This window comes from Melanaphis sacchari, unplaced genomic scaffold (genome assembly GCF_002803265.2).
Source record: "Melanaphis sacchari strain LSU unplaced genomic scaffold, SCAv2.0 Contig221_pilon_pilon, whole genome shotgun sequence".
Classification (NCBI taxonomy): domain Eukaryota; kingdom Metazoa; phylum Arthropoda; class Insecta; order Hemiptera; family Aphididae; genus Melanaphis; species Melanaphis sacchari.
The window spans coordinates 554891-569535 of NW_020271098.1; the positions used below are offsets into that span (position 1 = coordinate 554891).

The following is a 14645-nucleotide window of genomic DNA, read 5'->3' on the forward strand; positions in this document are numbered from 1 at the left end:
TAAAATTTTTGTCGATTGCAGAGGTATTTATAATTTAATTAAATTATAATTTTATAATTTTCATTTTCAATAAAATCAAAATTGCTACATTGCTGTACCTATTAAAAAATTGGGCTTTAAGTAATTTATAAATTAATATTTTTCCCATATTAAACTTCAAAATAAACATTTTATAATAAATTGTTAACTATTAATTTATAGCTTAACATTCACAATGTTGGTTTAACTCAGTGGCGTATTTAGATTTTCGTCATGGGGGAGGATATGACTTTATAAATGAAGATACCTATGAGAATATTGTACAATTTATTATAATATTTTAATTCTTGCAAATTGAATCAATTATTGATAAAAAATTAAAAAATATAAATTTTTTAAATAATATGATAACTATAATTATTTGTGTGTATACATCCTATGGGAGGGGATTTATCCCCTTGATCCCCCCTCGTAAATACACCACTGGTTTAACTTAACTAGATCAAGTTGATAATTTTTATTAACTTGCCCAATTTTGGCTGTATTGGTAGATTATTTAGGTCATTTTTTATAGGACTTTAAAACTTTAATCTAAGTTTATTAAATCCTAATATATGTATAAAAATAACATAACATTTAGATAACTGTATTATACTATTATAAATTAATTATTCCTAATGAGTAGGTAAGTATAGGCAGTATTTCAAAAGAAATTATCAGACTTTTTAATACAGGATAAATTACTCTATATTTAAAAATTAAAAATTAGTATACCTATAGGCTATACTGTATTACTATTATTATTCGAAATTATAAACATTGGATAACTATTAATACCTAACATATGTTTTAAACGAAAAACATTATTTAATTTCTAAAAAAATAAAATAAAATATATTTTATATTATTATTAGTCTATAATCATTAGATTTTATAATTATTAAACATAAAAAATAATTTGAGACAAAATCAAATTTTATAATCAAACATCTAAAAATAATTTCATGATTCTAATTACTAAGTGCAGTACACACATATTAACTTTGTACTGCACACTCAAAATGTAATACCTACAAACAATTTCAGTCCCTGAAATATACTAACAACTACCTAACTACAATATATTTAAGAATTTAATCAATGGGACTTATTAGACACTAGAATACTAAACTTTAGTTAGGTACTATTCGCAGTACAGGTAAATTAATTATTAAATAAAACTAAGTACCAATTATATTTATATAAACATAATATATAAAGAAGGTATAAACTGACAAAAAACATCGTATTATTATTTATTTTATCTTTATAAAATATAAATCTCGTAATTATATTATGTAAGTATACCTACATTTGTACAATACATTTAATATAATATTATATTACCTAATATAATTACTAAAATTAATAAACAATATTATTTTAAACTTAAATCTAAAAACAAAGTATCATAATGTTATTTAAATATTTAATAATTAAGTTCAATAGTAAGTATATTTCAATTTTCATTAAAAAACAAAAATCAGGAGTCGCTCTGTACACTAAAATCATTTTTCATTTAAATATCCTATTTCGTTAAAATTTTAATATTATCTCTCTATAATTTATATTTATGAAACTTTAATTATTTAAATTGGAAATTGCGTATCTTTTACTTTTCCCGATTTTTAAAATTATAATAATTATTTAATTTTAAATACTTATAAAAAAAAGTTGTTATCTATTTCAATATTTGTATTTTTAATATTTTTAAATTGCTATAATATAGAATAATTAATATTGGTTTTTTTAATAAAAAACTTAACATTTTTTTTTAATAACAAAAAATATTAAACACCACGTTGTGGTAAAAAATTTAAATATTTTTATAACAAAACAAAATACCTAGTTAAGATAGGTTATGTCTAGAAATTTCCATTTTCCCCAAATTTTTTTTTTTTTTTTTTGATAAATAGTTAAGGGTTGAGAATTTTTTACATTTAAATCCTATAAAATTCTAACTGTGTAGATTCTAACCTCGTCAACACTCCCTTTTTTTATATGCGAATACCTTATTTTAAACGAGTTATGGTAAAACAACTAACATCCCTCTGACCTTATACTTTAACAATTTCTGTATCCGATAGTCAATTTTTTTATCTTTCGTTTAGTTAACACTCTAACAGTCAGTTCATCGACCGTCATACCTAAAGTACTTGCACCACAAATCGATGCCTTGGAAGAATAACCGTTAGAAAGATAACGCGGAACAATTTACTTCGGTAGATCAATAATCCAACTTTGAGCTTTGACTGCTTTGAGCATATAGGGTATAAAAAGAGTTTTGTAATGTACTTTATTTTTAATGATGTATTTCTAAAATGAACATTTCAAACTCACAATTACGCGTAAAGGTTATATTTATTTTGCATTTTTTTTTATTAACAAACATTTCAAATATAATATATGGAAAACGCATACAACAATATAGTTACAATATAGGTACTATTATATCTAACAAACTAACATACCACCCCGACTATTTTGTTATGCTGCTCTATAATTTAACGCTCCAAAAAACTGAAATACAAGTGTCGTGCGTGTTCAATAAATCACGCGACAAAATCTATCCATAATGTTAGTGTGCTATAATTATGTAATTTCTGTGATCTCTGTTGTTACCTACTTGATTTGAACTTACATTTATTGTATTCAAAACCGTTTGACAGTACCTATGTTTATCTTTGTGTAATATAAAAATATCATTTGTTGTTCGTAATTAATGTTTTAAAAAAATAAAAGTTAAAATACATTCCTTTAAGATTGACGTTTATTATACAATTATAATATATTGGCAGAATTATTCATCCAAGTGCCTGAAATTTGAACGTACTTACCTACGTCTTACATATTATCACAGAATTATATTTTACTAGATGAATTACCCGACCTCGTCCGTGTGTAATTTGTGCTTTCTCAAAATAGCTGAAATGACGAATAAAATTAAATTGTGAATAATAGATCACTCGTAGCAGTATTAGCCATTAGGTACAACCAGGTGAAAAAAAAAATTGGAAAAATGTTGAATAGTGTCGTCACAAAATTGGAACAAAAAAGGCCTGTTCTTTTATATATATATATAAGGATTACCAAACGTGATCACATAAATACCTACGTAAAGGATTAAATGAGCTATTTCAGAAAGCTACGCAATAGGTACCTACGTAATCTTTGATTACAATAATACATAAACGTAAGTCGGGACTGACAGAGGAATAAATATTCGTGGACTAGTTGCACGTGCTTAACAGCTTGGCTTGTAGAAAGGGTGTGTTTGTCAGGGTCATTGTTATTTTTATTTTCACGGCAATAATCTAATAAGTATTAGGTATAAACTACGGGACATAGTAGGTCTGTGGGAATAATGGAATGAAGTTGTTTAAATGAAAATAAATATGCGATTAAAGTAAACAAATTAACATATTATATACTATATAGTCTATAGTGTATACCTATATATTATACGTATTGTTTGTATTTAGTTATAGCCTATTTTAAGTAGATATTAGAAATTGTATGTCTTAACAATAGCACTTGAAATTTAAAACAGGTAGACGGTAATGTCACTATGGTGGCTTTTTACTTCAAAATAATCACATGTAATTACTCTTTGTCAAATTTATTTATTGTTCTAGAAAAGAATAAATTGTAAATTTCTTATAAAAACAAAAAATTGCACTTTATTTTGGCTAATTAATATTTTTATTTGAGTAATATTTAAACTGAATGTTGATCGGGTGCATTACATTTATGTAACAAATATTTAAAATATATAGGTATTAGGTACTTATTAAATAGGTATTATACAATATATTTAAGTTGCTCTAGCCTTAAACGTTCCGTCTGTACACTAATGTTGAAAAAACTCAAAAAAGCACTGACAGAATTAAAACAAATATATGGCCACAAATTCGTGGCATATTTGAATACTTAGATACACATGATTATTATATATACTATATAGTGCTGGGTGTCGTAGGCATTGATCTCGTTTCGCTTACCTACTTAGTACAACTCTTAAAATAGTTATTTATTTTTTTTTTTTGTTATAAAATATTTTTATTATACATCTATAAAATAGTTTACAATAAACATAAGTGATGTAATTTTTTTTTTTAAATTAACCTCGGTTTTAATATATAATTGTAATTTGTAATTTGTTATTATTATACATTTTATTATTGAACGCAATGATTAATAGGTAGAAAAAAAATATTTACTGAGTGGAGTACAATATGGTTAAAAACATTTCAAACACTCAATTTCGATCCAAGGTGTTTTTTCAACTGATTTTATAAACATGCTCGTTAGATTTTCTATGGGAAGAATAAAGTATGCAGATAGATTTTTAAATTTATTTTTGATTACAAGAGTATTATCAAAACCGTTGATAGATAATTAATAATACTTCCTCCTTTCAGATTTCATTTTCAATACATTTTATCAAAATTTATAATAAGCATAAACATTTTCAATATTTTCATACATTTAAATTTTAGTAGTTTTGAAATTTCGTACTTGTACATTTTTAACTATTAAAATATTTAACCTAACTTAAGTTATAGGTACTTTGTTTACTCCTCAGGTTAGTATGAGAATATTCAAATATACTTTACTATGAATTCAAATCTCATCATAACAACTAATGGATCTATATTTTTTAGATTTTGAATTAAACAATTTTATAATATTTTTTTTTTGTGTATATATAGGCAAAATGTTGAGATATTTAACTTTAAAGGTGATTTTTAAAAGTAATATGAATCTAATTAGTATATTTGTGCGGTAAAAATAGAAATGTCTCAGTTATTTTCATAGTTATTAGGAAAAATGAATGAAAAATATAATTTTTACTCTAAACTATATAATTTTTAATAAAATTAAACTTAGTGTTTTTTGTAATTCAAAAATAGTTATAAAGACCTGGAGTTTTCACAAAATATTCATAGTAATCTTTACTTGATTTAATATAATTTTTAAAATTTTTTGGCACTTTTAATGCTATTTATAGATATTTGAAATTTTCAATTGAAGAATAAAAATTTGAATATTTTAAAATGAGGTTTCTTATAAGGCTGTTTTAGTAGATTTAAAAAATATTGAATTTATGTTTATACTTTATACACTTTTTTTTTTATGAGTTTGCAGTTCAAATTTTTACAAAATTCATTAAAATCACAAAAACTTGCAATTTATTTTTTTTTTAAATATATATAGTTTTAATTTTAAAAATATAGTACTTGAGAAATAATAAAATGAAAATTATAAAAAAGAAATTTAATGTAATGCCATTTTTTATGAATTATTAAAGTACACAATAATATTTAAAAAATATTTAGATTAATTTTAAGGATTTACTTATTCAGTACATTCTATTGTATAGTAGTCGGTTATGTATTTTGGGTGATTTTTTGGGGGGTGTTAATGAATTTCTGAAATTCAAATAATTCCTAGACATTCCAAACTATAAATTAAATTTAAAAATAAGCCTCAAAATATGTTATATGATCTGATAAAATACTAACCTACTCTTGTTTTTTAAGTTGAGAGGTGTCCAGACATGGAAGGGACCCACCTAAAATATGCCAAATATAAAATTTAACAATAATATATAATATAAATATATACTATTATGATAAGGTTATCAAATAGATAAGACTGCTTCCTCTTAAAATTGTTTTTTATTTGCAATAATTTATTATTGGATTTAAATTAACATATTCTGCAGAGACATAATCAATGACGAAGTACATTCAAAACATCTACATGTCTACTAATTTTTTATTTTATTTCAACATAGTAATTTAAAATATAAATTTAGATTCTGAGCGGTAAAATAAATGTATTAATTTCACAATGAGGTTTTTTTTTCTATTTGTGTATGTACACGGTAAGTAGTCAAAAAAAACTTTTGAGGGTATTTTGAATAACAAATTGAACATAGTTTGTAGTTTAAAAAGGTTAAAATTCTAAAAAATTGTTTATATTCGATAAAAACAAATAGAAAATTAAGAAAAAACAAGAACTTTTATGTAAATTTTAAATTGTTATTAAAATAATTGTTTTGTAACCATGGTTACCTTAAAAGTTATCAAATTTAATCTTTGCCTAGTTTAATTCAGTTTGTAATAGTCAAAGTTATTGAAGCAATAACCACAACTATAGAAGTCAAATTTATACAAATATAATTTAATGCAGTACCTACTTGTAGCACTTGTATGAATATAATTTATTTTAATGCTTAAAATATATAAGAGAGCCAATTTCTAAGAATTGTATTTTATACACAATCAGTAATTTACATTTTATCATTATTCATAGAAAACCATAAATTATTTTAACTATGAGTTATAACTTATAACTAATGGCTTTAATAGCTACATTGAAAAAATATATCATGAAATATACTTAGTGATATATTATGCTGACAGATTGTTTCCACTCATTTTTTGTTTACATGGATACACCCATAATTGTAATCCACTTGATACCTAATATACAGCAGAGCCCCCACTTGTTTATCTTTTTTTGGTTATTGTGTTTAATCTAGATTAATATTTGTTTAATAGTAACTTCGTTATATAATATAAATTTGTTACTCTTTATTTTCTGGTTAATAAAACATTAAGATACAACTTTAAAAAAAAATTGCATTATAGGTATTCAAAAATGACACTTAAATATTATAAATATATATATTCAAAATATAAGTTTTTAAAGTATACATTTATAAAAATAAACATAGGTGATAAAATTAAACTAAAATAACATTAAACACGGACTGCTTTTGTAACATATCTAATTTTCAAGTTGCAAATAGGACATTTGCCCGACCTACTCCATATATGTTTGGCACATGTATAGCAACAATATACATGTGCCGTTTTTCCGTGGTTAAAAATACCATTTTTAGGTTTCAAAAAACAAACATTACAAGAATTTGTAGTGTTTTCAAATGTATTATCAAGTGTATTGTCTTGAGACAAACATAAGCCAGATATACCTAAAGAATTCAATGATTCTTGAGAATTTGAGGTCGAAGATGATTCTTGAGAATCTTTAGGTAAATAATTTTCTTCTGTGCGATTGGGCATGTTATATAAACGTTTGATGCTCTTTGGTTTTGGATTTGATGTACTCTCAATTAATTGCATCCGATGCTAGAAAAATAATAATAATTGAAAATTAAAAATAATATATTTTGTTTGTATTCTTGTCTTCTATAGTTATTTATGTAATAAGTGCCCAATAGTACCTCATTAATAACTAATGTAGTTACTAGTTTCCTAATTAGCCAATTTTTAAACTTAATGTAAACCCTTTGGAATTTTATGAATGATAAATTAATTTATTGATAGAATTTCATCATGTCAATGATGGTCACACATAGTTTTTAAAGTTTGAGATACTTTCTGGTAGCAAAGTAGATTTTTTAGTTAATGCTTATACTTTGATCTTTTTTTTAATATCTTTATAGACAGTTAAAATTAAAAATTTTGTTTTTTATTTAATAAAATATATTGATAACAAAAATTTCACCCAATTAAAAGGTTTGAAAACTTAATACGATGTTTTTGAATAATGAAACAAAAAAATATAAAAACACAATTTTTCAAGTTAAAATTTGGATAAAATTAGATATATGAATGAAAAATAACAATTTAAATTATTTTGTTTTAATTTAAAATTATAAGTTACAGTAAACTAGAAATGTTTACAAATACAGTAAAACTTTGATATTTTGGCATATTTTTACCTCATCTAACTATAGTTTTATTTTTGGATTATCATTAAAAACTCAACAATTTAATGTAATTGAATCATCCAATATTGTTGGAATGACTATAAAAATTATAAAATTATTGATGATAAGAATTAATATATTTATACAGTGCACAATTAATTTAATAAAAGTGTAATGAAAATAAATAAATTTAAATTTTCATCCGATTTTTGTATGTGCAGTAAAACCTGTCTTGTGTGGGATTGCACGGGACCAATAAAAATTTCTGTTTTAGGCAGGTTTCCTTATAACTGAATAAAACAGAAAATTCCGTACTATAGAGTTACGATATACTGCACGATTAAAGTTGTAACATTTTCCGGTCAATATTAAAAATTAATAAATATCATAGGCCACAATAAATTTGAATTTTTAGTAAATAATTATAATAACACTATTTCCTTTTTCACTTTCTTCAATGACTTTTATTTTTTCATTTAAACTTAAACAAATTTTAGACATTGTGAGAACAAGTAGGTAAGACAATACGAAACAACAGGTAAACTTCGACTACGGTGACAATAATAAGCGCTAATTTATAAAATCAAGATAAAATTTAGTTATCTATCGATACATATTAATCGCTGACCTTAATAATTGTTCAGTAGCAAAATAAATGCAGGCATAAAAAATATTTTTGTTCATTTTATGATGTGTTTTTCCGTTTGTTAAAGGTATATATGATTTACGGGACCAAAATATAGCTTTCCGTTTCACGTAAAACAGGTTCCGTTTTATCAATGGTTTAATCCTATGTTAAACTATAGAAATCTACCGGTACCATAAAAAATTGTTACAGAACAGGAATCCGTCTTATCAAGGGTTCGCATAAAATAGGTTTTACTGTATATCTAGTTTTTTCAATATTTTGGCAGTATTATGGTACAATTATGTGTCAGATTAATAAGATTCTACTGTATTATTATATTTTATATATAAAATGATACAATTTTTGTCAAAATTAATTCAACCTACTAAAATAAATAGTAAAATAAATTGATTTAATAGCAATATAAATATATTACAAAATATAGACTAACAGATTTTCTTTATTCAGAAACGTTTAATATGTGTTATGATTTATCTTTAAATTCAATTATAATAGATATATACAATGGCTTCCTCAATGATAAAGTAGTTATCTTCCTTCCCTTTTTTGGCGTTAACATTTTTGTCCATTGGATATTTTGACCATAACTTTTTTTGTTAAAATCTATTAATCTATAATTATTTAAATGTATTTAAAAAATTATATTAAAATTCTAAGTTCTAATTATTTTTTTTAAGTTTATTATTTTCAAATATTAACAAGTTAATTTTATAAACATATTTTTTTCTCATCTGAACCTTTTTTAAAAAATCTAGCTACTCTTACATTGGCTGAAAATCCCCATAAAACTGAAAATGAAGAAATATACAAAAAACAAAACAAAAAGTAGTATTATAACTGACTTCTACCATCAAATTTTCATGTAAATAATCTCAGATCACATATTGTTATTGTGCTCTTAAGAAAGAAAAAATGTTTAATTTTATAATATTACTTACTTTAAAACACTGATTACAATATTGAAAATAATGGTTGGAATTTGGTTTTTGGCATTTACAGCAATTTTTAAAAATTACTGGAAACTTGAAATTTGACTCTGAAATAAATATTTGTAAATCTGTATCTTCAGGGACATAACCATCCTCAAGAAAGATATCGTTTTTTGAAATCTAAAAATGAACAAAGTTATTAAAATAATTAGTTATAAGAAACGTATAAAAATATTTTAATCAATATAAATATAAATATTTTTTTTTGAAAAAACATACAATTAATAAAACAAATAGTGTATATTATAAAATTTGTTTAAAATTTTAAACTTTTCATGAAATTAATCAAAATTTAAATAATGATGTAGTATACTTATGAGTTATGTATATTTAAAACTATAAGGTTTCAGACAATTATTTCGCTACTTTCTGTAGCATTCTGTCTACACATTATCTACGGATCTGTGTTCTCTAATTATAAAATAATATTGTGTACAGTAATAGAAAACACAATATTACATTATATTAATGAGATATATATTATAATAAATATAAATTATTTTCAATACATGGTCAAAAACACAGTGTGCCTAAATTCTCGTGAATATTTTAAACACATGTAATCTAGGGTTAATATTGAAGAAGAATCTAAAGATTAAAAATAATTTAAATTATTATGATAAGAATTAATACTTACTACCTCACTTTCTGATTGACTTGAACTTTTATAGTCGCTATCACTTTGACTAGAATTTTGACTATCACAATCACAATCACTTGGACAACTTGTTACAGATGAAAAATCAAGAATATCTCCTACTTCGACTAAAAAAAGATTGAGTTAATTAATACTTAAAACACAAAATATATAAAGTAAAGTTAAAAATTGACGTGGTGCAAGAATTATTTTGTTTTGATGAACTGTTACATATTAACTCGTATTTGATCCAGAAGTATAACCAAGTTTCATTCTTCTTCATATCAAAACTATATTTATTGAAATAAATTATAAATTATAAATATTTATAATTTATAATATTTATCGTTCAATACTAAAATAAAATAAAAACAGATTGAGCATAATATTATTTTTTTTTATATTATCAAAATTTTCAGTTAATTACATTCAGTTGGATAAAAAAACTAAGTATTGAAGACAAAACTTATTCAGTTATTAGTTGATCAATATGATCATAGTTTATTGAAATAATTCAATAGTTTTTTTTTTTCAATTGTTGTACTAATATTGTAATAATACTTAAAACAATAATAATACAAATCAAAAACAATTAAAAATAATCCATGTATTGTCAATATAATATTCTCATAAATAATGTATTTAACATACATACATAAATATATGTATGCATATAAATGTGCATAAATAAAATAAATATCAATACGAATTTAAATATTTTGAGCGTTAAATCTAATACTTATCTTATTTTATTATTAATTAACATATTATATTATTAAAATTAATAGGTAAAGCCCGGATTAAGACTAATTATTACAGAAGAATATTTATTTTTTTAATCAAAGAAGGACTGGCATTTTTAAAAATTTAGGTGTACAAAGAAAGTTGAAGTAGAGGTTTGGGTGATTATTATTACACTATAAAATTTAAAATTACTTTATTATTTAAATATTTTAAGTTATAAAATTATTAGTAACCAATAATTTTTTTAAAACAGTCTTACTTTTTGTTTATTCTTAATCTTAAAAGTTGTAAACTAAATATAAAATGCATATTTTTATATTTTTTAAAAAGATTTTCAAATTATAGTAATATTAAATACTTTAAACAATCATATATTATTTCAACAAATAATTGAAAAATTAAATTTGTTTTGTTACAGACATATAACATAGCAATTCATTGTTTATAAACCAAACCATCAATTTTTTTTCTTCTATTACTAAATTTACTTCCCTTAATCCGGACTATAGGTTAATGAATTAAAATTATAATTTGTTTTTAACATCTAATAATATTAACTAAAACTTAAATTAATAGAAATATTATTTATATTAAATCATACAATTTTAACACTTCACGTCAAATATTTAAGTTAAATTTAGGAGTCAACTTAAATATTTTAAAAAAAATTATTACTTGTAGCTTTGGATTGGGTACTATCAATACTTTCAGATTGATCTGAATCATTTATATTTTCAAATAAATCATCAGGTGATTTTAATTTGTATGTATACAAATATCTTGACTTTTTTTTGTTAACCCATGTATCACCCATGTCATATTCATCATCTATAAGTAAATCGAAACAAATTATATTATACTTAAACTTAAACTAAATAACTCTAAAATAAACTGATTCCTAGGGAATTACAAACTCTCTTTAGATTGTACAGTGTACGTACCACTATTATAAACATCTTCTGTAGGTCTTTTAAGTGTTTGGGGAGGCATATCTGAAATTAATTTTAATTTAAGAAAATTATTTGAGTTTTTAGCAGATCACAAAAAATATACTGCTAAAAAGTTACACAATAAAATATAACTTTTAGAAATAATTAACTCAAATTATCTGGAAACATTTTGATATTAACAAACTTATCTATCTCTTAATTTTCAATTGAATGTGAAGATAATAAATTCATATCAAATAAAAACATTTTATGCATATAAGACAATATATTTTTTCCTATAATTCAGCATATCTCTGCACAGTAATCCAATCAATAAATTATATCTATTAAGTTAAAAACAATAAAGCAGTAAAAATATTGAAACTCACAGTAAAATAGTTAATAGTCACCAGAGGTGCAATTTTTTTGAACAAACTAGAAAAGTTTATTTTTTTTACTTAATCTTTTAATTAAAATCTATAACTTGATTACTTATAGATTTTTTTTTTTTTTTTTAACTAATAAAAGATAATATAAAATTTGAAAAATAAAAAATAAAATGTCTAAAATTATTAAATTAAAAGAATTCTATAAATTAATTGAACCAAACCAAAAAAAAAAAAAAGAAAAAAAAGACTGTCTTATTAGTCAACAAATATTCCATATGAATTAAAATGATATTAGACATAACATTTATTTGAAAATTTAATTAAATTTATTTTGAAATTGATGGGAAAATTTAAGATTTTAACAGATACTATTCATTGACATTTACTTCTTAGCATTTAACTACAAAAACTATTGATTAATATAGATAATAATAAATGCTATCAAGTTATTAGCTAACAAATTATTTTGATATGGAGCAAGTGAAATAATATTATGCCAGTGGCTATGATCAATACATTTTTATGATCAATTTAAAAGTTATGCCATCAATACTTCTGTAGTAGAAGTGTAATGTATTAGATAAAATAATAATAATAATAATATAAATGCATCAAGCTTTGGTCCCTACAAATTTTCACCACATTCAATTCAATAAAAAACGGCTAAAATAATGATTTTATACTGCAAATATTGATTGACTAATACAAAATAAGAACTATCAAACCATATACAGCATAAATCTAAGGGTGATGATTTTAAAGCTGTATGTTCTAAGCATACCTTTATCAGAAAGTCAAAGTTCACTTACTTTTACTTTTCTACACTTAAGATAATCAGTGTTTCTTTTTTTTTTTTTATCAATATAAATTAATTCAACCTTAATTCTTTATAAATGTACCAAATTTAATTACAAGTACTTTTCAGCATCTAAACTCTTAAAACTTTTGTTCGCTTTATGAGTACTTTCTTATTTTCCCACCACCCTATTTCTGCTCCTTGGATGGAATGTAAAATTAATTTTTGTTTTTATTTTCTTAATAACTTAACAATATTATTTTCAATATTATACATAAAATATGTTTTAAAATATAATGACTAATGACTAATTAACTACTGAAATGTACCTAATTAATAATTAAAATTATATATTTGATAATATAAATCATTAAGTTAATGAAAATGTAGAATATAAGATATGATAAAACTTAATAACCTAAAAACTTTTAAGAAAATAAAATACCTATTGTCCTAATAATTTATCAATAAAATAAATGTCTTAAACTTTTAATTTTTATTAATTATTAACAGTATTTACTTCAGAGTAATAAATTATTAAAATAATATTTACTTAAATGAACAGTACCTAGGTATTTTACAGTATCTACTATATTTTAAAAGCTAAATTTAAAAATAGGTAGTTGTTTAATTCATACTTAATTAAACAAACATATAGTAAGCATTATTAAAATGCATATCCTACTAATGAATATTGTAAAAATTAATTCAAAATCCATACTAATATATTTATATATGCCAATACATTATTTCAAATATTTTCAGACATACTCAATAATTATATTGCAAACATTCATAAATAATTTAGAGTAAAGTATATAATTTACTAATGGTCCATACAGGAACCAAATACAATACCTTGTAATAAAATCAATATAAATAAATAAATAAATAAATAAAACTTACCTCGGAAAATACTACCTACAAATCAAGCAGTAAAATGAACCTAATCAATGAATCCAATAATTGGAGATATTTATTGTAGACATTTTGACATTTAGGCAGCAAAAAAATTTCAAGAAAACACAACACAAAATAACATGTTTTTAGTGCGATTTATTACATTACGTTGAGAGTGAGATACAGATATACAGCAGACCATAGTTAAAAGAGAAAATTAATTAATTAACCATTAACAAATAACAATCATTGCTGACGGAATAATACGGTGTCCGGAATAGATATAAGCCTCAACACGTTTTTCTATGGAATTATTGGTATTTATTTTTATAGTATTTACTATTTACTATTTAGAAAATGATAATTATTATTTATTAAACACTTAATTTACTTCTCCCACTAGTTCCATTAAGCACTATTCCTACCACATCGCTACTTCAGAATTCAGTTATTCACACTCACTACTTCACAATATCACTATTGACACGATTCATAACAATTCAGTAGGTACAGTACACCACGCATGTTAACATCTTTTCTTTTTCAAAAAAATTTTCCATGAACATTTTATTATCACCAGTTGCGATACACCGATAATAATCAGTTAACGGACTACAATCACAGAATAATTAATATTTATTCTATGGCTACAATATTTAAATTAAAAAAAATTAATGATAATGAATCTTAAAAATAACATTATTATGGCTGTCGGCCGAGGATTTAAATTCAAAATATACTAATTGGAGATGCTGTATTATAAATCCAAACGGTAATAAAACACAAAAAATATACATATCTGATCCTGCTTATATCAGTTATATCACTATCTGTACCAAGCAAACAAACT

The 14645-nt window shown here is 22.7% G+C and overlaps 1 protein-coding gene across 2 annotated transcripts; it reads right to left on the minus strand.

Moving 5' to 3' along the window:
• Positions 1-6740: 6740 nt before the first annotated feature.
• On the minus strand, positions 6741-14274 carry LOC112594217 (protein Mdm4-like). Of its 2 annotated transcripts, none has more exons than XM_025338898.1 (6): positions 13802-14274; positions 11723-11773; positions 11457-11609; positions 10041-10165; positions 9350-9520; positions 6741-7178 (listed from the first exon to the last, which is right to left on the minus strand). In XM_025338898.1, the coding sequence occupies exons 2-6, from the start codon at positions 11769-11771 to the stop codon at positions 6789-6791; spliced, it is 888 nt and encodes a 295-aa protein (XP_025194683.1). In that variant the 5' UTR covers positions 11772-11773; positions 13802-14274; the 3' UTR covers positions 6741-6788. The 2 variants fall into 2 exon arrangements, with proteins under 2 accessions (XP_025194683.1, XP_025194682.1); XM_025338897.1 differs by having other exon boundaries at positions 10038-10165; positions 13802-14273.
• Positions 14275-14645: the final 371 nt, after the last annotated feature.